We start from the raw sequence: 26,589 nt of genomic DNA, 5'->3' as shown, positions 1-26,589 counted from the left end.
TGGCCTGACTCCTGAAGGGATATTGCTGCCTTCATGTGCTATGGTACAGATGGTATTTTCCACTTGTGAACTGGTATTTACCAGTGTGTTGTGTTCATGTGCTTTTGTTGTTGTACAGAGAAAATAAAGATGTTGGACACACAGATTCAGACTTGTTACTTGGGATACAAAAAAGCCACAAAAAACTAGTTTTTTACTGATGCTTTCCGGCGTGTGCAGGTCCCGCCTCCTCTGCTTCCTGATTGGCTGTTGAGTTTCCGTCTCAGTCGCTGATTGGCTGCTCGGGCTGCGCTGGGCGTTTGAGCGGAGTCAGGAAAGAGACTGAGAGAGAAGGGGGAAAGAAGTGCTAGCAGCTAAAAACAACAGGTAAAAACATGTATTTAGGATAAAAACTCGTGCGTGTGAAGCTCTCACCGGTCTGTTCCCGCCATGAGGAGAGTGACGCTGTTCGTTAACAGAACCTGCACTAACGGAAAGGTGAGCACGAGGGAAAAAAACGGGGAAATAGGTGGTTGGTTAGCAACGGTTTGTTAGCAACAGCGGCTAATGTTGTGTCCGTGTGTGTCTGTGTGTGTGTTACCGGACAGGTGGTGGCCGTGTACGGCTCCATGGAGGATTTACTGTCGGTGGCCAGCTGCAAACTGGGGATCAGAGCCTCTAGTGTTTACAACGGGAACGGCGGCCTGATCGATGACGTCACACTGATCAGGTAACTAGGAGAGGATCGATACTACTGCAGCGGCGTGCATTTATGTGTGTGTTTGTAACTTACTGACTCTGTGTTGGTGTGTGTATTCCTGCAGAGACGATGATGTGCTGTACATATCAGAGGAAGACTCGTGTGATGGTGAGAAGAACTGATCACTTCCTTTGTTTACCAATATCAATCTGTTTATTGATCTTCAGCATTACAAAAGAGAAAATGTGAATAAATAAATGTGAAAAATACAGTTGTATAAGACCAATAGATACATAATATTATGCAAAACTATGTCCTTATTAGGTCTGTCAATTGTTTTGTTCAAATTTGTTCACAGGATGCTGCTGTGTTAAACTGTTAATCTTTTTTTTGAAACACTTGATTGATGTGTTAGCCTAATTATGACAGCACTTGTCAAATGAAGGAAACCTATATTTAATTCATCCCCTAAAAGAATCAATCAATCAATAAGTTTATTTGTCCCCAAGGGGGCGATTAATTTGCAGAAGCAGGAGCACATGAGACAAAATATACAAAACACATGGCATAATAAAATTACAATACATTACAAATGGCAATACAGACCCAAGATAAGTTGGAGGGAAGGCTGTTTCACCCTGACTACCTTTTCCTCATGGCATTTAGAAGAAGAACAGCGGAAGGTACAAAGGAATGTTTATATCTGTTTGTCTAAGGAGTGAACCTGAAGAAATTCAGTAGTCCGCCCAGAATATTTGTAATAATATGATAATGTAAATAAATTAGGGCTGTTCTTTATTTGTTCTGAATGAACCTATAAAGGGATATTTTTTCAGGTGTTTGATAATGGACAAATCTGCTGCTCTATTCAAACTTTATTATATATGAACTAAACACAGTGACAAATACTGTCTGAAACTTCCAAAAACCTCACAGTGTCTTGCATCAAAACAAAACAACACATGCGTGTGTGCAGATTTTCATGATGACTTCAGAGATCCTGAAAAGACTCACACCGATTGGCTGACGCTCAACGTGGGCGGACGCTGCTTCACCACCACCAGGTAAACATGGCCGCCCTGCAGGAGGCTCACCGTGGTTAAATCATAATAATACGTGTCATAACTGTGTGTGTGTGTGTGTGTGTGTGTGTGTGTGTGTGTGTGTGTGTGTGTGTGTGTGTGTGTGTGTGTGTGTGTGTCCTCAGGAGCACCCTGGTCAGTAAAGAGCCAGAGACCATGCTGGCTCACATGTTCAGAGAGAAAGGTGACGTCAATCCCTCGACTTTTTATCTGTTTGTTTATTTATTTATCTGTTTGAGGCTATTATAGTTTTAAAAATGTCATTATTTTTTATTTTTTATTTAGTCTTTCAGTTTGCTTTTTTACTCTCATACACACAAAAGTCTGTATGAGAGTGCACTGAGATTTGAGATCAGATTACATAGGCACAAGGCAAGGCAAGGCAAGGCATCTTTATTTATATAGCGCATTTCATACCAAGGCAACTCAATGTGCTTTACATAAAGACAAAACATTTAAAAAAAAAAAAGAAGAAGCTTAAGACAGAATAAAAACAAACAAAACACTAAAAACAGAGTTAAAAGCAAGAGCAAATAAAAGTAAAAGAAAAGAAAAAAAGATAAAGTTTTAAGTTCTCAGCTATAAGCACATGAAAAGAGAAATGTTTTTAACCTGGATTTAAAAGTGCTTACAGTTGGGGCTGATTTCAGTTCTGCTGGTAGTTTGTTCCACTTGTGAGCAGCATAACAGCTAAATGCTGCTTCACCATGTCTGGTCTGAACTCTGAGCTCCACTATCTGACCTGAGTCAGTAGATCTCAGAGCTCTACTGGGTTTATACTCTACTAACATGTCATTCATATATTCTGGACCTAAACCATTCAGTGATTTGTAAACCAGTAGCAGAACTTTAAAATCTATTCTGTAGCTGACTGGGAGCCAATGTAAGGTCTTAAGAACCGGGGTGATGTGATCTGATCTCTTTGTTCTGGTTAAAACTCGAGCTGCAGCGTTCTGAATGAGCTGCAGCTGTTTGATACTTTTTTGGGGGAGACCAGTCAGAAGACCGTTACAGTAGTCTAGTCTACTGGAGATAAAAGCATGAATCAGCTTCTCCTGATCAGTTTGGGACATAAAACCCTTAATTCTGGATATGTTCTTAAGTTGATAAAAGGCTGATTTGGTGACTGATTTGATATGGCTGTTGAAGGTCAGATCTGAGTCTATCAGCACGCCAAGGTTTCGGACTTGGTCTTTAGTTTCTAAAGACAGTGACTCAAGGTGTTTACTGACAGCAACCCTCTTCTCTTTATTTCCAAAAACAGAGCAGGAAGGAGCAATGGGAGGCGGCATCAGACATTGTCCAATAACATTATTGCATTCTTGCAGAATAAGTTTGCAAGTACAAGTTTGCACCTAGCGCATTGGGCTATTATAAGTTTAACTCACAGACAGGAAGCTAGTGGTTGTCTGTAACTTAAGGTTGACACCTCAGCATGTTGATAATTCGTTGACATCTCACTGGTCTTGGATATGGAGACAAGTGCTTGTTTAACCCTAACACACCACGAGGACTCCTCGCCTCTTACATTATTGAGCAGCATTTTGGCTACAATCATGCTATAAAATGGTTTGGGGAAGTTATGTATTTATCTGTGACTGTTGAAATAAATAAAAAGTGATAGTATTTTTTCAATGTGTAATTGAAATAGTCCCTTTCACTCTGTTAATCACTCATGGAGTCCTTGTGATGGTAAAGTCATAACTTTTTAATGGTTTTATATTTTAAGTTTTTTTTTTTTAAATGTTATTTACTGTAACTTCTGAAGGAAATCACATGAGAGGTGTAGTTGTATGGTCTGTCCACTAGATGATGGTATGTCATATTCCAGGGAGCAATAGATTCAGGTTCATCAACAGCTGACACTCACATCTCTGACCAACAGCTGAGTCCTTTGCATCAACTTGCATTTTGTCCATAATGTTACATTTCTAAATTTTCTGCAAAAAATCAAATATTAGGGTGTTTATGAGTCCAGTGAATTACATAAAAGCATAGTTCAACATTTAGTCAGATCCTCCTATCGCCATAATCCCTATAGTCATAGCAGTAGGTTCATCACCTTTAATTATCGGTGCATGTTGTTTTGAGATGGGCGGGGCAGAGACGTGAGCTGCTCAGTGAACACAATGGAGGTGAACGGTACAGGTCCCCTGTCCCTCATCAAACTCATCAAATACACAATCCAACAACTCCACAACGCTCTGGTGGACAAGTTGTGACCTGCACATTCACCACGCTATGAGATAATCATGTAACATTACATTCTTGAAATCACTCCGCCCAGCAGAATGTAGTTCCAGACATGATTGAATTAAGTTATACGTTTGTTTGTTTTTTCTTTTCTTTGCATCACTAGAGCTGACTGACAAAGCAGCCAGGCTTCAGCATAATCACTGTATATTTTACTTGATACAGTAAAAGAAACGGCAGTCACGCAATTCAAAATTAGATTTAGCCTAATGTAACTGAAAGATAATGAACTGTTTTTCCATTAAGAAGCTCATATATAGAAAGTCTTTTGACAGGTTGTATATTGGTGTGGTTCAGCAACATTAATAAGAGGGTGGAGCTGCTGTTTGCAAACACAATCATTCAACCTGCTGTGCTCTGAACGCTCATCCATATGACTGTCTGCAGTGGTGTTAATCCTGATACACACACACACACACACACACACACACACACACACACACACACACACACACTTAGACAAGCGAAACGACCCGACACTGTGTTAACAAGAAGTCTGAACCAGAACCTGCTGCAGGTGTTTCACAGTTTTATTATTGCACAGTAGGAATGTGTGTGTGTGTGTGTGTGTGTGTGGTGATTGGACAGATGTTTTCACTTGATGATCTTCCTCCTGTTGTGGAGGAGAAAGAAACTACAGAACTGATTTAGCTGATGGAGATCGAGGGGTTAAAACACTGATGTATTGATATTTGATTTCTTTTTAAAACATTCAAGCAGAATTTCAAAATAAAACTCATCATGTTTGAATTAATCTGATTATTGGGGCCAAAAACAGAAAAGGAACCAGATCCTGGGGATTAATTAGAGTATTGATTAGAAACAGTGTCGTCAGTTTGCCGTCGTTTTTATTTTCTGTCCCGGTGAACCAGTTGTTTAATAAAGCTCTTTGTAAAACAGATTCTTCACCTCCTTTTATTCTGCATTCACCCAGGTGAAGTCCAGGTTTGTAGATCTGGACCTCGACTGGAGTAAAGTTGTGATGTGATATTACAGATTATAGATTATAGATCAGACTTCCTGACCTTATAAAACTTGATTATCTGCAGCACTGAAGCATCGACCTGCTGAGACTGAACAAACTTTAAGTCACTGAAGTTGTTTTTAATGTGATCTGTGATGTTGCTGCTGTTTCCTGAATTAAAGACCAGATCTTTTATCTGTTGGTGTCGGAGATGATTGATCAGCAGAGAACGGGTCGACTTTATTATCTGAACGTCTCAAATATTAATCTGAAGAAGAATTTTCCCTCTTCATTAGGGCCCAAGTGTAGTTGATTGACTAGGACCCTATAGAAATTGTACTGTTTATTATTATACTATTATGAAAAAATTAATTGCCTTTTGGGGGGCTGTGTTCGTCAGCAAGTATCCCTGAAGCCAGAGATGAATGCAATCCTGAGGCTTTTAAATCACACTCCTCACTTCAGCTCCACCTCGACATCCTGAGACCTTTATTCATCTTTTACACTGTATACAAAAACATAGCATCTATTATGTTTACATTAACATTACATCGACATTGTTCCAAAACAGAGACGTTACATCCTTTCAGTTCATCCCAGTTTCCACTGTCTCAGATTTTTCATTCTGTGTGGGTATGTACAAGCTGTTAATAATAAAATGAATAAAAGCAAGAAATGAAAAAAAAAATCCCAATAAGCAGAGATGTCCTTCCTAATTTGTTAGGACAGAGTTGGGCCGGCCCCTCAACCAATCAGGAACCCCCAGGCTGGTTTTCTAAACAAATCCTGCCAACCCCTGCTTTAACATAAAGCTGCAACATAATAAATGGTGAAAAAATGAAGGGGGTCTGAATACTTTCTGTATGCACTGTATCTGTTTATCTATTTATCTGTCCTCAGGAGACAGTGAGACCTACACAGGACACAGAGACACTGAGGAACCAGGACTGATCCAGAACCCAGGATACAGAGGTTCAGTGAAGGTGGTGTTGAAGGTGTGGAGGTGGATCAGTCTGTCAGAGGAGACACTGTAGAAGGACAGAGAGCCAGCAGGACAGTCCACATACACTGCTACTCTGTTAGAGGCACGGGAGGAGGAGACGGATGTTTCTATGTTGTTGTGACAGACAGAGTAACCATCATCAGAGCATCTCAGACTCCAGGACTGATCAGTTGCTCCAAACCAACAATCACTGTCTCCTTTCCTGTTGATTCCTCTGTAACTCACTGATATATAGACATCTCCTCTCCACTCCACCTCCCAGTAACAGCGACCAGTCAGACCAGTTGAACACAGCAGCTGATACAAGAGGTCAAATCTGTCTGGATGATCAGGATATGACTGAACCTCTGTCACACATGTCACCTTCCTGTTGTTGTCAGACAGTTCAAGGTCTCTGTTCACTGAGTCCATGTCCACTTCCAGCTCACAGGCGTCTGATGGAGAGAACAAGACACAACACAGCTGCAGTTTATCATCTGTTCATTTATCAGCAACTTCACTGACTATTCATTAAAGAAAATAATTCAAACATCAACAATGTTGTGCTTTTCTTCTGGTGTGGACCCGAGGATGAGGCTGATGGAGATCCACACCAATAAACACATGGAGTGAATAAAGTGTCACTGATGAAACTGGATCATCATCTTCCACTGCAGCACAAAGAAGCTCTGAACCATCTGCTTTCTAAAACTGTCATCTCCTCCATCAAAGAGTTCACACTCAGCACATTACTCAGACAAAACCAGGGTCATTAAGCTCATTAACATGCCTTTGATTGGTGATTTAAAGATCAATGTTGAGACTGAAAAGATGGATTTAGAAACTATCCACATACGATTTAAAGAAACACTAGTTTATATGTTGTTACGGCCACCGCCTGCACTGCCTTCCTGCATAGTGAATTGGGTTTAAGTATGCAAAACAGGATGTGCGGTTGCATCGCCTGGATTGGCCGGAGTGACAGGAGGCGGAGCCAAGGTTCCACAATGGCCAGGTCCCATTGGTGCGGCGGCATTTGTTCCTGGGCTGCCTTTCTCTGCTGCTTCTTTCCCGGGGGATTCAGAAGGCTGGCCGAGGCTGCGCTCAGGGCGGCTGTTTGGCGGCAGCTTGCCCCACTCCTTGATTTAACTGTGTGTAATTGTGTGGGCTAGTGACTGTGCATTTCTGTGCCCAGGCCCTTTCCCTTAGTTAGCCCTGTGTGACCCTTTTGAGTTACTTGTTCTCACTACCTTTACCTGTGTTATCTCTGCCAAATAAACTACATTTAGTAGTCCCTGTTTAAATATGGGTTTTATGTTACTTCCCTTTCCCCTCTTCAAACCAAGCCAGGTCGTAACATATGTTCGTCACTGAGTGTATCTGGTATTTGTACAGACGTGTCACACATCTGGTTCAAGGTCTGACATTCAGGGAGGAACTGAATTTGAATTTATTAAAAGATAGCCCCTTGAGATGTAGCATCTCATTTTCAAGGGGGTCCCTAGACAGACATATACATAGAACACACAACAACAATACACTACATTATATTGTAGACATACATAACATGACAATTACAAACAAATACAGACATCTTGCTCACACACTCCCACACACCAACCCTTCCCACATAAATTTAACAAACAGAATAGAAATATTTAATAACATAATAGGAATAACAAAATAACAAAAATGGAGAAAGAAAGAATTAATTAATTAATTAATTATAATTATAGATATAAGTATAGTGACCTCCTGAAACAATGAAAAGCGATAATAGAACGTAAAGAAGGAGGGAGATCATTCCAGTCCGATGGGGCTTTATATTGGAATGACCTTTTACCAACCTCTTTTGAGGATCTAGGAACAAAGAAAAAAGGGAAGTTCATATGTCTGAGTGGGTATGGCGAATTGTATGGAATCATAAGTTCTTTTAAAGGGACAACGAGGAGTTTCTATTTGGTTATAAAAAAGTCTCACGTTAATGTGGATGAATCTATGCTACCCACACATGTTAATGGGCCCATTTTCGATAAATATATCGGTTTGTCTCTTATCGTTATTTTGTTATTATTAGTGGTGGCGGAAATGCTGGTCGAGCCGACCAGCGTTTCTTTACTTTCGGTTTCGTGGCGAGTCATGAGAAAAACGCAGCCGAAATGCCGTTTATGATCGGAACTACGACAGTATGTGATCGTCTTCGGACCTCTGACTTTAATTCTTGATGAATGAAAACATGAGTCCGTCTTGCGCCGGTCAAAGAATTTCACGGTGCGCGCATAGGCTCATAAATGTAGTGTGAAAACGCTTCGCTTTTCCAAAACTCCTCGTTGTCCCTTTAAATAAGGAGGACAATTGAAGTAAATACATTTAAAAAGAAAATGAAACCAATGAGATTGCCTTATTGATTTGGGTTGTAGCCAGTTCAATGAATCAAACATGAGACAATGATGTGTTCTAAAAGGACATCTCAAAACACATCTACATAAGGAATTAAATAATATAGATAGAGATTTAAGATGAGTGCCTGAAGTGTTTTGATAAACAATATCAACATAGTCAACAAGTGGTAGTATCAGTTGTGTGATTTACCTTTTTCTGACATGGAATGTGAAACAGTTGATTGAACGGTAAAGTGAAGTGAGACAACCATATGCTTTTTTAACAATGTAATCAATGTGAGGTTTAAAAGTGAGTTTGGGGTCAATCCAAAGTCCAAGATATTTAAATGTGTCTACTTTGTCAACAGAGGATCCATCAGAAAAATAAATTTGAATACGTATCAGCGGACTGGGATCGGAGATGACGTGTACAGAAAATCATACTGCATGACTTATTTTTGTTCAATACAAGTTTGTTCTTACATAACCAGTCTTGAACCATATCGAAATCGGACTGTAAAGAGTTCTGGAGGATAAATCCATCTCAGATCACTTTAATCATCTTTTCAACATATTTGTGACATTAATTATACTGTTGTATTTATGGTTCTGTTGGCTCCACTGTTAATAACATGTATTGATTTGTTTTGTTGGATCACTGTGTTCAGTTTGTTGTTTGTAGATTTGAATTGATTGAATTCTAACATCTTTCCAGCCACACTGACAAAAACAAAAGCTGAATCATGAATGAAACTCTGGAGAAAATAGACATTGTACATCTGGAAAATGTAAAAAATCTACTGAAACATGTGCAGCTGTGTTCTCATTAATCAAATTTTAAACACACTCACACTTCCTCGGAGCAGGTTTCAGTCTCTGAGGTCCACAATGGTCCACCCTGCAGGAGGAAACAAAGTCAGGATCAACTTCATCCACCTTCACTCAGTTCATCTGTTAGTCAGAGAGACAGAGACACAGAGTGAGAGCTGCTGTTGTCTGTCCATCTGTCCATACCTGAGAGTGTCCAGTCTCCAGTCTGGATCCTCCAGTCCAGCAGACAGCAGCTTCACTCCTGAGTCTCCTGGATGATTGTAGCTCAGGTCCAGCTCTCTCAGATGGGAGGGGTTGGAGCTCAGAGCTGAGGCCAGAGAAGAACAGCCTTCCTCTGTGACCTGACAACCTGACAGACTGAACAAAGACACACACACACACACACACACACACACACACACACACACGATTTGATGTGTATTATCTACTTTCTATATTTTGTGATTATTTATACTGTATATACACTCCTTTTTGATACAATAATGAGTTTTTTTTTTCAAGTATATTTTTTGGGCGTTTTTGCTTTTATTTGATAGCACAGTGAGATAGACAGGAAAGGGGGAGGCAGAGAGAGGGGGATGACATGCAGGAAATATCTGCCCGACGCGGGATTCGAACCGGGGACGCCTGCGTTGAGGACTGTAGCCTCTACATGGGGCGGCCGTCTTAACCACTGTGCCACACACCGCCCCTGATACATTAATGAGTTGATGTAGATTATGCATTTGTATCTCATTATTGTAATGGGTCCTAATTATTATACTTTTTTATGATCTACATTATTTTTTCATCTATAGCCTGTCTCCTATCATGAGAGTTGCCACTTGTCAGATGATGGAATTTGCATTACTCTTTATATCTTTCTCATGCTATTGATGGTATTTGTATGTACTTGCCTTTTATAGATGAGCTTGTAAATAGGCTTTATGCACAGCTCCACTACTTCCTGAACTTAAACAAGCTCCTTTATCTCCTGTTTTACATTATTGGACAAACTGATTAATCCAGGTGTGTCTGACTCTGAACCCCGGTAGTCACAACAATGGTCAGACACACCTGGATTAATCAGTTTGTCCAATAATGTAAGACAGGAAATAAAGGAGCTTGTTTAAGTTCAGGAAGTAGTGGAGCTGTGCATAAAGCCTATTGGTACTTGTATCTCATTGATTGATTGATTGTGGGGCTGTCAGGATCAGGATGTCATTCACCTTGTCTATTTAAATACACACCTGATGACAATCAAGACAAGAGCGAATCTGATAAAGGAACATGTGAAGCGTGTTGTTCACCCCTTCTGTTTTTACTTTTGATAATAAATCTTGTTTATCCTTTCCTCTAGTATGTGCTGGAAGTTTTTTTTTAATTTTTACTGTGATTTATCCTGCACCAGCTGGCACCTAGAAGAAGCACTTAGTTGCTGTGCATGGGACTAACAAACTTCATAAAAGATATATGAAGCCTTGCTAAATTCACCCTACCTGAGAGTCTCCAGTCTACAGTGTGGACTCTTCAGTCCACCAGACAGCAGCTTCACTCCTGAGTCCTTCAGGTCGTTGTCACTCAGGTCCAGCTCTTTCAGATGGGAGGGGTTACAGCTCAGAGCAGAGGCCAGAGAAGAACAGCCTTCCTCTGAGACCGGACAACCAGACAGACTGAACACACACACGCACGCACGCACACACACACACACACACACACACACGCACACAATGAATCTGTGTTAGTTGTGTGTAAAATATTAAACTATTGGTGTCCCAATTCTGCAAACCTCCCCACTTTATTGTCACACCTCATTCAATGCAAGATCAAGAAAAATATATGAAGCTTTGCTTCACCCAACCTGAGAGTCTCCAGTTTACAGTGTGGACTCTCCAGTCCATCAGACAACAGCTTCACTCCTGAGTCCTGCATGTTGTTGTAACTCAGGTCCAGGTGTCTCAGCCTAGAGGACTGGGAGCTGAGAACTGAGGACAGAGCTTCACAACTTCTCTCTGAGAGGTTACAGCGACTCAGTCTGAAAGGAGAAAAGAAAAAACGTACCAGTAACAAAAGAATTTGCTTGTTTGGATTGACAAAAGACAAGAAGTTAATAAATGTTCACTTACAGAGCTTTGTTGGAGGCTTTGACCACTGGTAGCAGCCTCAGAAGAGCCTCCTCTGAAGCAGAGTATTTCTTCAGGTCAAACACGTCCAGATCTTCAATTGATGACAGTAAGATGAAGACTAGAGCCGACCGCTGAGCTGAAGACAGTTCATCTGTGGAAAGACGTCCTGATCTCAGGGACTGTTGGATCTCCTTCACTAGAGAACGATCATTCAGTTCATTCAGACAGTGGAACAGGTTGATGCTTTTCTCTGGAGACAGATTCTCAGTGAACCTTTTCTTGATGTACTGGATGATTTTTGTTTTGTTTTGTGAGCTATTTCCTGTCTTTGATGTGAGACCTCCTAGGAGAGTCTGATTGGTCTCCAGTGAAAGACCAAGGAGGAAGCGGAGGAACAAGTCCAGGTGTCCATTTGGACTCTGTAAGGCCTCGTCCACAGCGCTCTGGTAGAAAGATTTTGATCCAGGTTTTTCTCTGAAGACTTTAGACCACCTGGACGTTGGTTGTTCTTCTGACATCAGATTGACTCCAGAGTTGATGAAGGTCAGATGGACATGAAGAGCAGCCAGAAACTCCTGAACACTCAGATGGACGAAGCAGAACACCTTGTCCTGGTACAGGCCTGTCTCCTCTTTAAAGATCTGTGTGAACACTCCTGAGTACACTGAGGCTGCTCTGATATCAATGCCACACTCTGTCAGGTCTGATTCATAGAAGATCAGGTTTCCTTTCTGCAGCTGCTCAAAAGCCAGTTTTCCCAGAGACTCAATCATCTTCCTGCTCTTTTGACTCCAGTGTGGATCTGTCTCAGCTCCTCCATCATACTTGACCTTCTTCAGTTTTAGATGAACCACCAGGAAGTGGATGTACATCTCAGTCAGGGTCTTGGGCAGCTCTCCTCCCCCTCTGGTCATCAACAGCTCCTCCAGAACTGTAGCAGTGATCCAGCAGAAGACTGGGATGTGGCACATGATGTGGAGGCTTCGTGAGGTCCTGATGTGGGAGATTATCTCTCTGGCCTGCTCCTCATCTCTGAACCTCTTCCTGAAGTACTCCTCCTTCATTGGGTCAGTGAACCCTCTGACCTCAGTCACCATGTCAACACACTGAGGAGGGATCTGATTGACTGCTGCAGGTCGTGTGGTTATCCAGAGGCGAGCAGAGGGAAGCAGGTTCCCCCTGATGAGGTTGGTCAGCAGCATGTTGACTGAGGTGGACACTGTCACATCAGTCAGGATCTCAGTGTTGTGGAAGTCCAGAGGAAGTCGACACTCGTCCAGACCGTCAAAGATGAAGACGACCTGGAACTCATCAAAGCTGCAGATTCCTGCTTCTTTGGTTTCAGTGAAGAAGTGATGAACAAGTTCCACCAAGCTGAACTTCTTCTCTTTCAGCACATTCAGCTCTCTGAAGGCGAAGGGAAATGTGAAGTGTATGTCCTGGTTGTCTTTGTCTTCAGCCCAGTCCAGAGTGAACTTCTGTGTTAAGACTGTTTTCCCAATGCCAGCCACTCCCTTTGTCATCACTGTTCTTATTGGTCGGTCACTTCCTGGTAGGACTTTAAAGATGTCTTCATGTCTGATGGTTGTTTCTGGTGTTTCTGGTCTGTGTGGTTTCCTGGACGCTGTTTCAATCTGTCTGACCTCATTTTCATCATTGACCTCTCCAGCCCCTCCCTCTGTGATGTAGAGCTCTGTGTAGATCTGGTTCAGAAGAGTTGGGTTTCCTTCTTTATAGATCACCTCAAACACACACTGGAACTTCTTCTTCAGGTTCAATTTGTGTTGTCGACAAACTACAGCATGACTTTCTAAATGGAGAAAAAAGATAAGATCAATGAACGAAATATGAATCAATATTTTAACATATAGTAATTGCACATAAGAGTGCCCATTATAATTTAGAAAAAAAAAAGTTTGTAAAAGTTATTTCAGTCAATCATCTGATCATTGATAAAACGGATTGGTGTTGTATTTTATATCGTTGGAAATCCTGATTACTTTACAACAATTGAACACTTGTGGGATCAGCTTGGGCGTGCTGTACAGATGTAGCCACCTAGAAGTTCCCCCTGGTCCCTGTCGGGACCTCTGTGATGGGTCCGTGGCGGGTCCGTGACGGGCTCCCGCTTGGCCCGTGGCGATAATTTAATCCCCCGCGATGACGTAGCGAACGCAGCCACGACTGTTAACGCCCCTCTGCAGCCCGTGTGAAAATCAGCTGCAGTGTGGCCTTTGTCCACGGGGAGGAGCAGTGATTTTGACCCGAGTTAATCTGTCAATCATTTTTCCTCCTCCTTTCTTTTTTCCCTCAGATGAATTGCTATAATTGCCTCCAAAACAGGCGATCTATAAGTAGCTTCAAAGATAAATAAACACCGACAGAGCACAAATAAAAATGTATATCACTCGCAGTTTACCTGTCTACAGAATCTGCATTCTAGTAAATGTTTGCCTTGTGGTGGTTTTAATGTTAACACTGAAGCATACGGTGCGCAAATAAACCCTAACCAATAAATAAACAACATGCCGACATGTCCGTGAATATAAACGCATGAGACTGTATGTGTAAAATGAAAGTGTGGTCCTAAGTGACCGCCCTTATATTCAAACAAGAGGAAAGATAAATAATTATGAGGTTCATACATTAAAACTACACGTGCGTCATGCGCCCTCGCCATGGCACAGCTGGGACTTAACATAGGCTACTGGATGTTTTTTGTTTGTTTGTGTGAAACCTGTAACATAAACAGTTATTTACAAGCCCCTCTTTCAGTTTTTGCCAGTCGGCAACCATGAAATCTGCTGTGCATCTCTGTCTTGCTCATTCACTCCCGATCCGCGAATACATAAATAAATTTCTAGTGACCACAGCGCGTCACGTCTCAGAACCACGGGCTACATTTGTGTATTTATTAGGGCTGTGCAAGTTGCGTTATGGCAACTCATTAAACTATTAACGCCGACATTTATTTTACTGCGCATTAATGCATGTTGCTCACATGCTTTTATTTTGTAAAAGTCTGTTGCTGGCTGCTGCGGTGTAGGGGTCAGAGTTCTCAATAAAATTTCATGAATGAGTGTATTTTTCACCACAGAATACTAATATCCCTCCCCCTGCGCTATGCTGACCTGACGCGTCTAGTGGTTGACAGCTCTCTCTCTCTCTCTCTCTCTCTTTTTTTTTTTTTTTTACTTTTAATGATAAAGTCACGTCAAACCAGCCATTCCCATTAGAGCCAAATGCCTGACGCGCGATTCCGCGATGATCTAGTGGCACTGACGCACCTGTCTTAATATGGAACTCAACATGAGAGCGAAGGTGCGCTCTGCTCTTATTTCCATCTCACCCCACACACGTCGACCTGTGTCTTGTGAAGACGTACAGCGCGATGGAGAGAGGGCGAGAGAGAGAGAGAGAGAGAGAGAGAGAGATCATACAGTACGCTATACAGCGCGCACTGCACATCAGCTGATCCGCCGGACCGGTCCACTTGAAATAAGCAAGTTAGTCAGATAATCAGGGCCGTTGCTAGGAATTCTGGGGCCCCTGAAAGAATACTAAAGTGGGCCCCTGACTTTTCCACTTTTTTTCTTAGACTATGTATGTATGATCATTTTTTATTTAGCCTACTTTGTTTTGATGCTAATGCAGCATTACTATGAGTATTAGTCAGGGTCTAAGCAGAATAATTCAGTCATACAAAGATTAGATAGGTGCAGCAGGTGTCTTCAACTTTGTGAAGTTGTGATATCAAATCGGAATGGGGTTTATAGGGGGATTGACAGTATAGGCTAGTGCTGCCTATAACTAGTAAATTATAGTGAAAAATCAATACATTTAATTAATAAATTTAATCCAGAGGAAGTAAAGAGTTAAATGAAATTCCAGCACTGACTCCATATGTTCAGACCATCTGCAATCCTGTTTGACACACTGTGTGTGTGTGTGTGTGTGTGTGTGTGTGTGTGTGTGTGTGTGTGTGTGTGTGTGTGTGTGTGTGTGTGTGTGTGTGTGTGTGTGTGTGTGTGTGTGTGTGTGTGTGTGTGACAGTTGAGGGTCCTGTCACTATGCCTCCTATTGATCATGCGCCCTGGCTACTTGGCCAAGGGGATGTCCCTTTGGCCGAATGGTTAGCGCACATGACTGTTACCCAAGAGTCTGGGGTTCGAAGCCCGCCCTGGACCCTCTTCACCTTGCCACATGTGCCTAACCTCTGCCATGAAGCACTGTTGCAAAATTACAAAAAAATTTGTAAGATAGATAATAATGTAAGATAATCATGAAAATAAAAATGTTTAAAGCAGGACCATCTAAGGAAATACCTGCTCATTTTCTAATCAATTCATAGTCAAAGTGGTGGGGGATGCTTGGAGATGGTAATGCTCTGGAGCAGGTGTGAATGTTCAGGGGTTTGGAGTGTGTTGTTGCTCAGGAGAGAGTCTGGTCCAGCTAGCCTTCCAACATAACCTCCCCTCCCCCGGTCCTCCTTCAAAGTTGAACAGCCAGCTCCATTGCAGGCTCTGTGCGATTTGTGTGACAATGGGTGACCAATAGGTGGCCCATTAGGGCAAACAAAAGATTGAGCAATGATAATGCTAATTCCCTGGTCGAAGGCATGCACTGAATACCTGCAACTGCAAACATCTTAAAAAGGCTTTCATCACTCCCTTAGTTTTTTCCTATTTAAATGTAGATTCACAGTAAATAAATTGTGATAAAAAAAATTGACAGTAGGTATTATTAGCTACAACAATTTATTTCCAGATAAAACAGTGGCCTGTGCATCTCCAGTAGCTAGGTCTGTTATAATTTCACTTCTTAAATCAAACATGTACCCGTGGTTCTATGAATTATGTGAATTTCCACTCACCACCAGCGGCGGCACTTTAAATGCCGCCTCTGGCGATATGTACTGTTCTGTGAGAGAAGCGCCATCTCCTGGTCATGTCATGTATTTCATTGAATGGGTGGAGTTCCAGTAAAAACTAGTCACACCCAGGAAAAGGAGGGGGTCACTCCAGCTGCTGGGACTTTGCTGGACCTCTGCTGGAACTCTCATGGGAACAGCATGGGAACAGCATGGCAGCAGCATGGCAGGGGAATTTCTATGTGGCTCCCACTGTACGTGCTAGAGTGACCAACACAGCCACGTTGGTTGACCTTCAACAACTCCTGGTTGAGTAATGGGATGTCATCCTACAGCTAAATGTGACCAGGCCAGTGACCAGCATGTGGAGTTGCCAAGATGTTGTGTTCCACACACTACTGAGGTCCCAGACAGTGTTAAATGAATAAAGTGTAAAAATGGCACAAAACATGTTGTTTTTTCCACATGTGGGGGAGTGCAATAATCCAATCCACCAAGCAAATCTGGATGCATGGCGGGTCAGTCATAGCACAGGAAGCTCAAATCAAGAGTAAATACCAACAGGAGAATATTGTGGAGGTTTTGGAACATTTTTTGGGGGGGCGTTGCCCACACGTTTAGCTGTGTTGCTCATTCCACATACTCAATCCTTACAAGTTTACCTTGATGCAAAGGTGATTAATCAGGCTTTCCAACAATGTAAAATCCAACAGCACTTGGTATTATTAAAGGGGAGAAATCATTGACTGAAATAATGTTTGAGGAGTTTATTTCACTTTATCTTTTCAGATAAAATGTTCCATTCTTCTCAAATCTTTAGATAAATCCTCTTACTGATCTGCAGACAGTCAGCCAGCTCCTCCTGCCTCCTATTTGTTGGAAATCTGTGGAGTGAAGAGATACATTTAGGGAAAACGTACCTGGGGTCCAGTGATGTGCAGTCAAAAACATTGTGCAGTGGATGCTTTTCCTGGCTCAGGATCAGTTTTAATTTTAACCTAGTTCTCTTCTCAACAATGACCTCAAGAGACTCTGGAACTAGGCCAATGACTGATCCGGCCCTTTTGATCATTCTGAATGAAGTAAAATCCTGGATGGCCAAAAACTTAAAACTTAAACTTAAATGAAAATAAGATGGAGATCATAATGTTTAGGTGCAATCCATCAGATTTTCCAAGTGATTTTCTGGGCTAACTGGAAAACGTAAGCAAGATCTTTTCTGAATCGTAGGCAACTGGACTTGTATTTGTCTGGGAAGACGTTTCGCCTCTTATCCAAGGGGCTACATCAGTTCGTATGCAACAAGTCTCACTAGTCCACACTAGCTAGACAAAGACAGTGGAGTAAGACCCAGGTATTTAACCTCTGTGGAAGTGGTCACCAGAGTACCTGTGGGTGTGTTTACAAAAGGTACTGGTTTCACTTGACCATTGTTGGGGTCCCATGTGACAGTCGTTAGAGTCCTGTGACACTTGGGGAACAACAGTCAGGTGTAACCCTGGTGAACGACGATCGTTGACACAGGACTCTAACGACTGTCACATGGGACCCCAACAATGGTCAAGTGAAACCAGTACCTTTTGTAAACACACCCACAGGTACTCTGGTGACCACTTCCACAGAGGTTAAATACCTGGGTCTTACTCCACTGTCTTTGTCTAGCTAGTGTGGACTAGTGACAGTGGCGCCGCCAGCCGGAATCCTGTACGCACTGTGCGTACAATGTTTTTCATAGGTGAAAAAAAAGCTATTTTGTTTATTTTGAGGGGGTGTGATAAAGACGCTTGTTGTTTGTAACAGGCTAAACGTGCTGAGTTCATTGATTGTTAAACCAATCACTGGAAGCCTAACGTAAAAGCCAGTGATTGTTGTGACGTTTACGTCATGTCATCTGTCTCTTTTTGATTTCTGGCGCCTATTACACTACTGCTAGTGATGATTACGCCCGGTCCAGTATAGAAATGTCAAAAAGACAGTTGAGCCTTTTCCAGGCATTTGGAAAAAAAAAGAGATCCAAACCCACGATCACAAACACGCAGCAGAGCAGCGATAATGAAGGTCTCTTCTCTCTAGCTCCAAACTCACTCGTCTGCACCGCGATTATGGACTCATAGGCGCTGATTCCAGGTTGAGCACCCACTGGGGGGGCACACCACCAGTTGCGCATTTCTCCGTGCCGCGCCTCGGCCCATCAGCTGTGTGTCTGTGGGTATGTGTAGCCCGTGTGTGTGTAGCCTGTGTGAATGTGTGTGTTAATCTCTCACGCGCTCTGTTAAGATGAATAAACACAAACCGCTGCAGAGCGCGAGCCTGGCACAGAGGTGCGCGCTCTGGCGCATCTGGCACAATCTGTTAACGGGACTGAAAGGAAACTGGCTCCGCTCCACGGCTATTTCGCGTCCGATGTCGATGTTAAGCCCACGTTGTTATTGATATTGTAGTGTCCGAGCCGACGTAACTACAACAACATAACATAAACTTATCTGACAGGTCTCACTTCTTCCTCTGCTCCTCCTCACTCTCACACACACACACACACACAGGTCTTCCTCACACTCACCCCGGCCCCTCAGTTTCTCATCCAACCATACCCTACCTGCCCGTACCGTACACATTCACAGTCAGTCAGAAATCACACAACTTAAACATCATAACAACAACATTACTGCGGGGTCGCAAAAATATTTTCAATTGTGCAGTAGGCTATATTAATGAGCGACAAGTCCTGGATGAATGAGAATATCCATAGACATGTTGCTGTAAGCAAGATCACACATCAATCGTCTTGGCCTCACTCCACTGGCTCCTGGTTTCCTTTTAAGGTTTTACTGTTTGTTGTCTTAATGGGCTGGTTCCCCAGTACCTTACTGAGCTGCTACATATCCATGCACCTGCCAGAGTACTGAGATCAGCCAATCAGCTGCTACACAACTCGGCTGAAGACAGAGGGTGACCAAGCTTTTACTGTGGTTGCTCCTCAGCATTGGAACAGCCTACCGTGGCTCATCTTGTCAGCGGAGTCAATATAGACGTTTAAATCCTCCCTAAAAATGCACTTTTTCTCCCTAGTGTAGCCGATGTTAATCTGGCCCTCTGCGTTGTGTTTCAGTACAGACTGCCCCAGGTGGGGTTCAAACCTTGGTCTCCAGCGGGCGACGATGCAAACCATTGCGCCAAGAGGTCAATGACCGCTTGGCAGTTGGGTTTGCACGTCCTTTATGGGTGAGTGAATGCACCCGGACCCTCCGTTACACCAGCATTCAGTTGAGTTGATACATTTGTCTTTTACTTATAATTTGTGTGTTTATTTAAAGCTCATTTGTATTTTATTGCATTTTAATTATGTATTTTATGGTATTTTAATAATGGCATGTTTTCATTAATCTGTGCAGTACTTTGGTTGTTTTTAAAGGTGCTCTGTAAAGTTTGTGGAAAGTTGAGTTTTTACAGATGTTTTCTATGAACAACATGACATGATGAAGCTTTTATATAGAGAATAATAAGGTTTTACCTTTCTGTGACGTCATCAAGCTGAACCATAGACTGGTCACTCTTCATGGACAAACAGCTGGGGTCAGCAGACTGTTGTCCACTTTTAAAATCATTGGGTAAAAACATAGACCGGTCACTCTTCATGGACAAACAGCTGGGGACAGGAGAGTCTTCTCTCTGCTTCTTGTTGCTGGTAACAAGGAAAATAACAAATATTGAGATATACTGAACCTGATAATGACATGACATCAAATCACATGAGAAATCAAGTTGGTTTTTACTGACGTTGCCCAGTATCACCAAGAATGTCAAGTAAGCTCAATAAAAACAAACAGTATGAAGATATGAGCTGTGAAGAGTCATGGACAGTTAGAGATCCTCATCTCACCTCTGAGCTTTGGTCCGGCTCTCATGTTCCCCCCTCAGAGTGGTTTTAGAGGGAGGGGCTCCCTCCTCTCTGTCCTCACACTGATTCATAGCAGAGCCCCCACCTTCACACAAACACAACAACAGGCTTCATCACAACAAGACTCACATCATAGGACACATAATAATGTCTGTCTTAACATCCAGTAGATGAGATTGGAGAAGTGAACAACACAGGAAAATACAGGAATGTCACAGGAATGTGCAAGTTTGACTTGACAGAGGAATAACTTTACTATGTCTGAAGAAGGAAATTTGAAGAAATATGCTTAAAAATCTAAGAATTAAAGAAAAGATTTCATTAATGATGTTCCCTGAGTCACACTGCGGTTGATTCTTCCTCTAAGCAACAGCAATAACACATCGTCCTTTGACCTTTGACTGAATATATTTGCTCTTGAACAAATTTGTCTAGGAAGGGAACAAGGCTCCATGCAGTGAAGACAAGTCTCTACTAGTGTTGACTGTGTTTTAAGGACATGGAGTCCAAACATCATATGATTCATTTTGACCAAAGCTTCCCAACCAGTTCTGTCACTTTCTGCATTTATTTTTCGGGTCTCAGGTTACAGTCAGACCTCTGTTGGTCCTATCAACCACACAAATGTGAATAGTTCCTAAATTATTGTCATTTAACTCCAACAGACATTCATAACAATATTTAACTCAATCTGAAACACTCATTAAGCATCAAAGCATTTTTTTTAAAAACTTAATACAAACCATTTTATTAAAGTCAATGATTTAATGAAAATAGCCTTTTAAACTATTCTAAGTTTCAGCTGATAAAAAATTAACCACTCTTCTTTTTTTCAGTAAATACGCCATTAGTCTCCTACCTCCTTCTGCTACCAAGGCCTCTGAGTTTCAGCCCTGCATGCAGCCTATTGTCCACACACACACCTCGCAGCGACAGTCCTTAGACAAGACAAACAACACAAAAAGGAAGCAAACCACAATAAAATAACCTCTCACAAGTTTCAACACAGAATATGACAAGTAAATAATTTGTTTGTATGTTTTACCAACTCTGGAGCAACGAGAGCATGTCGTTTCGATGAGAAGGCAGCAGGAAGTCTAGCGTCATGCATAAAAGAGAAGTGAGTGCCTTGAAAGAGGAAGTGTTTCAACTGCAGTTCAAAGTCCTGTGGCCGATCACGTGGTCCATGTAGTCCTCCAAAAGTTCCAGGAAGTGCTTGGCAGGCAATTGAAAACAATAGGAAAACCATGATAACCAGTAAATAATGTCAATAAATGCTATGTGTCAAGACATAAATGCTTTGTGTCAAGGTCGCCACTCTCTCTCTCAAGGCACTATAAAGTGCTGTCTACTGCAGGAAATACAAGTCAGAGGGACTTCATACAACCTCACAAAAAAGTATCACTTTCAGTTAAGGAGATTTACATTTTTGAATCATCAACAGCTTTTGCTGCTTGTGGTTAATTAAGTATAATCAGCCACTGATGTAATTTGTCAAGTTGCCTCAGGTTCTTAACTGGTTGTGTTTTATGTGCAAATATCTACTAAGTGTAATGTTCTATCTAATAATGTGTATTCAACCAATATGTACAATACAACATGTCCATAGTGCTAGATTAAGTGAGTTGTTGAGTGTGAGAACTAAGGTGAAGTCACAGGCACATTTTGCAGTTTGTCAAGACCAGCAAGAACATGACGAGGCTGAGAGAAGATGCAATACCCAACATCTTTGTGCATCGGCCAGTAGACACAAAGACGATGCTGCCCCCCTTCACCTGCAAAGACAGGGTCCCTCTGCTGATCACAGCTACTGTATTAAAGATGACACAGGTATAATGTGTATGTAAATGCCAGTGAATGACTGCCATCTAGTGGCCAGTATTCTTGTTGAGGCAGAAGGATATAAAAGGGGGGAGACCATTGATACCTTGGACCAGAAGCTTTGAGTAAGTTTTCTCTGGAGTATTGTAATTATTTACAGTCTTTGTGTTGGTGCGGTCTCCTCATGGTCTGATGTTGTTTTATTGTTATTAGGAGACAGAAGTAGACACAGCACCTTCCACCCTGTGTGGAACGAGGTATGTGGACCTCAATTTTGGGATATTGCTTTATTTTTGATGTCTTGTTTTATTTTTATTTTGAGTGATGCCACTGATATTATATCTTAATCCCTTAATCGAGTTTTAGTAATATTGTTATGGTAATAAAATGTAGTTTTTTATTTTATGTGAATGGTGAATGGTGGTTTGGTGCATTTTGAATCTGTGTTGGGGGATTATAAGTGAAGTGTTTAATGTGTTTAACCCTTTTTTCTTTGTGTTTTTTCTTTGTATATTCCTCTGCATAGTTTTCACGGTGCTACACTAACGGCAATAAAACTTAAGCACCCGTACGAAACTCTCCGCCTCATTCTTTGGAACCAAGGGTCCACTATGAACTCTTGGTAATTATAGCAATATTTCTTGTTTTAGTGACACAATATTACTTTAATGTTTAAAAATGAACAGTGCCATGTCTTCTACTTACACCAGTTTACAAGACTGAGGAAATAAATTATGAGGAGAGTGAGAGACAAAGAAAAGGACACAGAAAAAAGAGAGGACACGGCAGATGAGGATTGACGGGGAGAACCACGCAAACACAGAATCACAGCTCCTACTGTAAAACAATTGAATAAACAAGAACATCTAATCAAAAAATCCAGGGCAGCACTGAGAAAAATAAAGCAGGAAAATACAGTTCTTAAGAGGACAATGGAAATTAGAATTTTTAAATGAAATAAAGAAAGATTAAGAAAGATCAAATTGGAGCATTAGGCAGACTAACCACAAGAGGGATGAAATAAAGCAATGATACAGTCAAGAAGGCGTTAAAGCTTCAGTTTGCTGCTGGTTCCTCTGGCTACAAGGCCTTGCAGGACTTGCAGATTCCCCTGCCAGGAACTAGAAGCCTGCAGAGAAGGATGCAGTTGGTTAATATTGATCCTCCCTCGATGTCTCTCTCCAGGGCGGCGTGGCCTTCGTGCTGATGAAGGGCGTGTTGAAGGTTTACAACAAGCAGCAGCAGTACATCATGCAGGCCAACAGACAGATCCTCAACTACCCCGAGAGGAGGAACGCCGACGCTGACGGACAGGACGAGGGAGCGGACGAGGACACGGAGGACAGCGGGAACGAGTAGATGGACTCGGATCAGATGAAGAGACAGAGACAGAGACAGAGACAGAGCTGATGATTAAAAAATAAAAAAACGTATTTTAACCATGAAACAGGTGAGTGTCACTGTGGACAAGGAGCAGCCCAAAGAGACTTTTATTTTGAAATCTAATAACTCATTAATTCTTATTCTGTTCTCACAAAGACACTTCATAATGAAACTTGTGTAACTGTTTTTCTTTTTAAATGACTTCCTGAATAAAGAAATGTGAACGTTCACCTGGAGAGTCAGTGAGTTCAGGTGTGAACTAGGATCTCACCTGGTCGCTGTGTTCACACCTGCAGAGGAAGTGATGACATCAGAGCAGAGGGAGGAACCTGAATATGATCATTATTTAAATTTAGATTTAGATCCATCTGAAAAGAGACAGGAAGTGGAAACATAGACCGACCACCAATCCCAATGATAAGTGTTCATTATTCTCACCTGTGACGCCTTATAAGGACGTGAACACCACTTCCTGTGTGCCTTAGTTAAAAAAACAAAACAAAAGTCCCACTCACAGAACTTCACTGTTTCAGTTTGACTTCCACTTCCTGAGAAATGATGTCCCTTCAAAATAAAACTGCACTTCTCCATCCAGCTGCATTCAGAACCATCCATCATGTTTTTATAAGTTTCCTTCAGGGTCACAGTGAAACAGTAGGTGTGTTCGAGATGAGCCAGGCCTGCGCAGAATCGATCGCCGGTGACCAGCGCACAATGCATGCCGGTTAGATTTGTGTCCGACTTGATCCCGACTTGCTCCGACGTCATGCACGCGCCTGCAACGATAACCTCACGAGATCAAGTCGGCCGCAGTTTTTAGAGCCAGGCGCCGCAGTTGCTCTCCACCGACTGCACCCGACTGCAGCCTCAGGGCATGATGGGAAACGCGCCGGTGTAGGTACCAGATTGGCTCGGCTGCCAGATCGGCTCGGGGTCCTGCACTTGCAGATGACGTCACGCATGTCACAAATCGTGATTGGTTGAAGCTCGGAAAGTTGGAAGAAACCATGACGGAACGATACGAAACGGAGCCGTTTTCGAGGTAAATTCATACAAAACCGCTGATGCGCGTTGCGTTCAGGGACAGTTTTTCAGCAAGCAGTCTCCGTATTTACCCTGTATATTTACCTCGAAAACGGCTCCGTTTCGTATCGTTCCGTCATTATCTCATAGCGTGGTGGTTGTGCAGGTCACAACTTGTCTACAAAAGCGCTGTGGAGTTTTGGGATGTTGAATTTGATGAGTTTAATGAGGGAAACCAAGAAATTCCATTAGCCTCCATAGCGTAGCTCTGAGCAGCCAGCTGCTGCGCTCCGCCGTACTGAAAATAGCTTACACCTACAATTAAAGGTAATGAACCTACTGCTATGACTATAGCGATTATGGCAATGGGCCAATTTGCCAAAATGTTGAACTATCCCTTTAACACTCAGTCTGAACCACAACCTGCTGCAGGTGTTTCACAGTTTTATTATTGCACAGATGAGTAGGAGTGTGTGTGTGCGTGTGTGTGTGTGATTAGACAGATGTTTTCACTTGATGCTCTTCCTCCTGTTGTGGAGGAGAAAGAAACTACAGAACTGATTTAGCTGATGGAGATCGAGGGGTTAAAACACTGATGTATTGATATTTGATTTAAAAGAGAAAAAAAACGTTCACAAAAGCAGAGTTTCAAAATAAAAGTCACCATGTTTGAATTAGTTTGATTGTTGGGGTCAAAAACAAAAAAGGAACCAGATCATGGGGATTAATTAGAGTATTGATTAGAAACAGTGTCGTTAACAGTTTTTATTTTCTGTCCTGGTGAACCAGTTGTTTAATAAAGCTCTTTGTAAAACAGATTCTTCACCTCCTTTTATTCTGCATTCACCCAGGTGAAGTCCAGGTTTGTAGATCTGGTCCTCGACTGGAGTAAAGTTGTGATGTGATATTATAGATTATAGATTATAGATCAGGCTTCCTGACATTATAAAACTTGATTATCTGCAGCACTGAGGCATCGACCTGCTGAGATTGAACAAACTTTAAGTCACTGAAGTTGTTTTTAATGTGATATGTGATGTTGCTGCTGTTTCCTGAAGTAAAGATCAGTTTTTTTATCTGTTATTGTCTGAGATGATTGATCAGCGGAACGGTTGCGTTTTAATCTGAGCCTCTGAAATATGTGCGTGCATGGAGAACTGAGAGTCATAATCAGTCCTATTGTGATTTTTTTCTCTTTATTAAGTGTCGACTAAGTAAATCGACGATCAACTTTTTTTTTTTTTTTCAGAAATTTGACCACTTTTTCTAGATTTTTGTTTTGAACAGTTTTACCAGTTTCTTCTAGAATTTTTTTTAAACTTTTTTTTTTTTCTGGAGAATTTTACCACTTCTTTCCAGAAATTTTTCTACAAAAATTCACGCCATTGGTCCTAACATACATTTTTGTGTATTTCTGGTATTTGCTTCAAAATTTTGTCCAATGGGGGTCCGTGGTCTAATTTGTGTTAATTTAGGGGTGTGAAGATGTAAAAATCTAAAAAATGTAAAGGGATATTCTGTCAGCCAGAGGGAGCAGTCCCATGGTTTCTGGCAGCTAAGCAAAAATGCAATCCTGAGGCTTTTAAATCACACTCCTCACTTCAGCTGCACCTTGAGATCCTGAGACCTTTATTTATCTTCTTTTACAGTGTACAAAAACATAGCATTTATTACTTTTACATTAGCATTACATCAATATTGGTTCAAAAAGGAAACATGGTGCGGCCTTTAGTTCAGTTGGTAGAGCAGCTGCCCCATGTGTTGAAGCTACAGTTCTCACTGTTCGAATCCTGCATCAAATATCCCTTTCCTGCATGTCATTCCTCCCCTTTCTGCCTCCCCATTTCCTGTCTCTCTTGCCACTGTGTTTTCCAATAAAAGCGAAAAAGCCCAAAACATATACTGTACTTTAAAAAAAAAATAGGAGACATTACATCCTTTTTATACATTTCATTTTTCACTGTCCCAGATTTCGCATGTGTACAGAGGGAGGACACTGGAGCACACGGTCAATTAAATAGATTTATTGGTGCGGCTGCTGACGTTTCGACATGATGTCTTCTTCAGAGCAAACAGAGCCTACTGTGACTGAGAGGATTTAAATCCCATGCCTGCCTCCCTGATTGGAAGCGCAGGGAACCGCGTCATAGACAGAAGGCTCACATGATTGGTTTCTACATCGCACACTAATACAAATATTATACGAATGGAATACAATGTATCAATAATTCGAAGACATTAAAGATATACAAAATCACAACAATACATAAAACCATGTCTGGGCACCATTCATTGAAAACAAGACAAACTAATTTCT

General features: G+C 41.8%; 2 protein-coding genes across 2 annotated transcripts; one reads left to right on the top strand and one right to left on the bottom strand.

Annotated features, from left to right (window-relative positions):
• Positions 1-262: 262 nt before the first annotated feature.
• On the top strand, positions 263-6,012 carry LOC310995017 (BTB/POZ domain-containing protein KCTD9-like; the record flags this gene model as incomplete). Its single annotated transcript, XM_083983947.1, has 6 exons — positions 263-477; positions 588-709; positions 804-847; positions 1,656-1,743; positions 1,887-1,945; positions 5,879-6,012. The coding sequence occupies exons 1-6, from the start codon at positions 430-432 to the stop codon at positions 6,010-6,012; spliced, it is 495 nt and encodes a 164-aa protein (XP_083840073.1). The 5' UTR covers positions 263-429.
• Positions 6,013-9,165: 3,153 nt separating this feature from the next.
• LOC310994788 (NLR family CARD domain-containing protein 3-like) lies at positions 9,166-21,179 on the bottom strand. Its single transcript, XM_083983618.1, has 8 exons — positions 21,091-21,179; positions 20,028-20,130; positions 19,659-19,829; positions 16,982-17,031; positions 11,278-13,087; positions 10,651-10,824; positions 9,356-9,529; positions 9,166-9,239 (listed from the first exon to the last, which is right to left on the bottom strand). Exons 2-8 carry the CDS (start codon positions 20,114-20,116, stop codon positions 9,179-9,181), a joined length of 2,529 nt encoding a protein of 842 aa, XP_083839744.1. The 5' UTR covers positions 20,117-20,130; positions 21,091-21,179; the 3' UTR covers positions 9,166-9,178.
• Between the last annotated feature and the right edge of the window lie 5,410 nt (positions 21,180-26,589).

This window comes from Trachurus trachurus (genome assembly GCF_905171665.1).
Source record: "Trachurus trachurus genome assembly, chromosome: 12".
Lineage (NCBI taxonomy): Eukaryota > Metazoa > Chordata > Actinopteri > Carangiformes > Carangidae > Trachurus > Trachurus trachurus.
This window is presented reverse-complemented; position numbering and strand designations above follow the sequence as displayed.

Coding starts and splice junctions, on each gene's coding strand:
- LOC310994788 (XM_083983618.1), bottom strand. CDS start 20,116: ATGAATCAGTGTGAGGACAGAGAGGAGGGAGCCCCTCCCTCTAAAACC. Junction 19,830..20,027: donor AGCCGGACCAAAGCTCAGAG/GTGAGATGAGGA, acceptor CCTTGTTACCAG/CAACAAGAAGCAGAGAGAAG. Junction 9,240..9,355: donor TGGAGACTGGACACTCTCAG/GTATGGACAGAT, acceptor TTCCTCCTGCAG/GGTGGACCATTGTGGACCTC.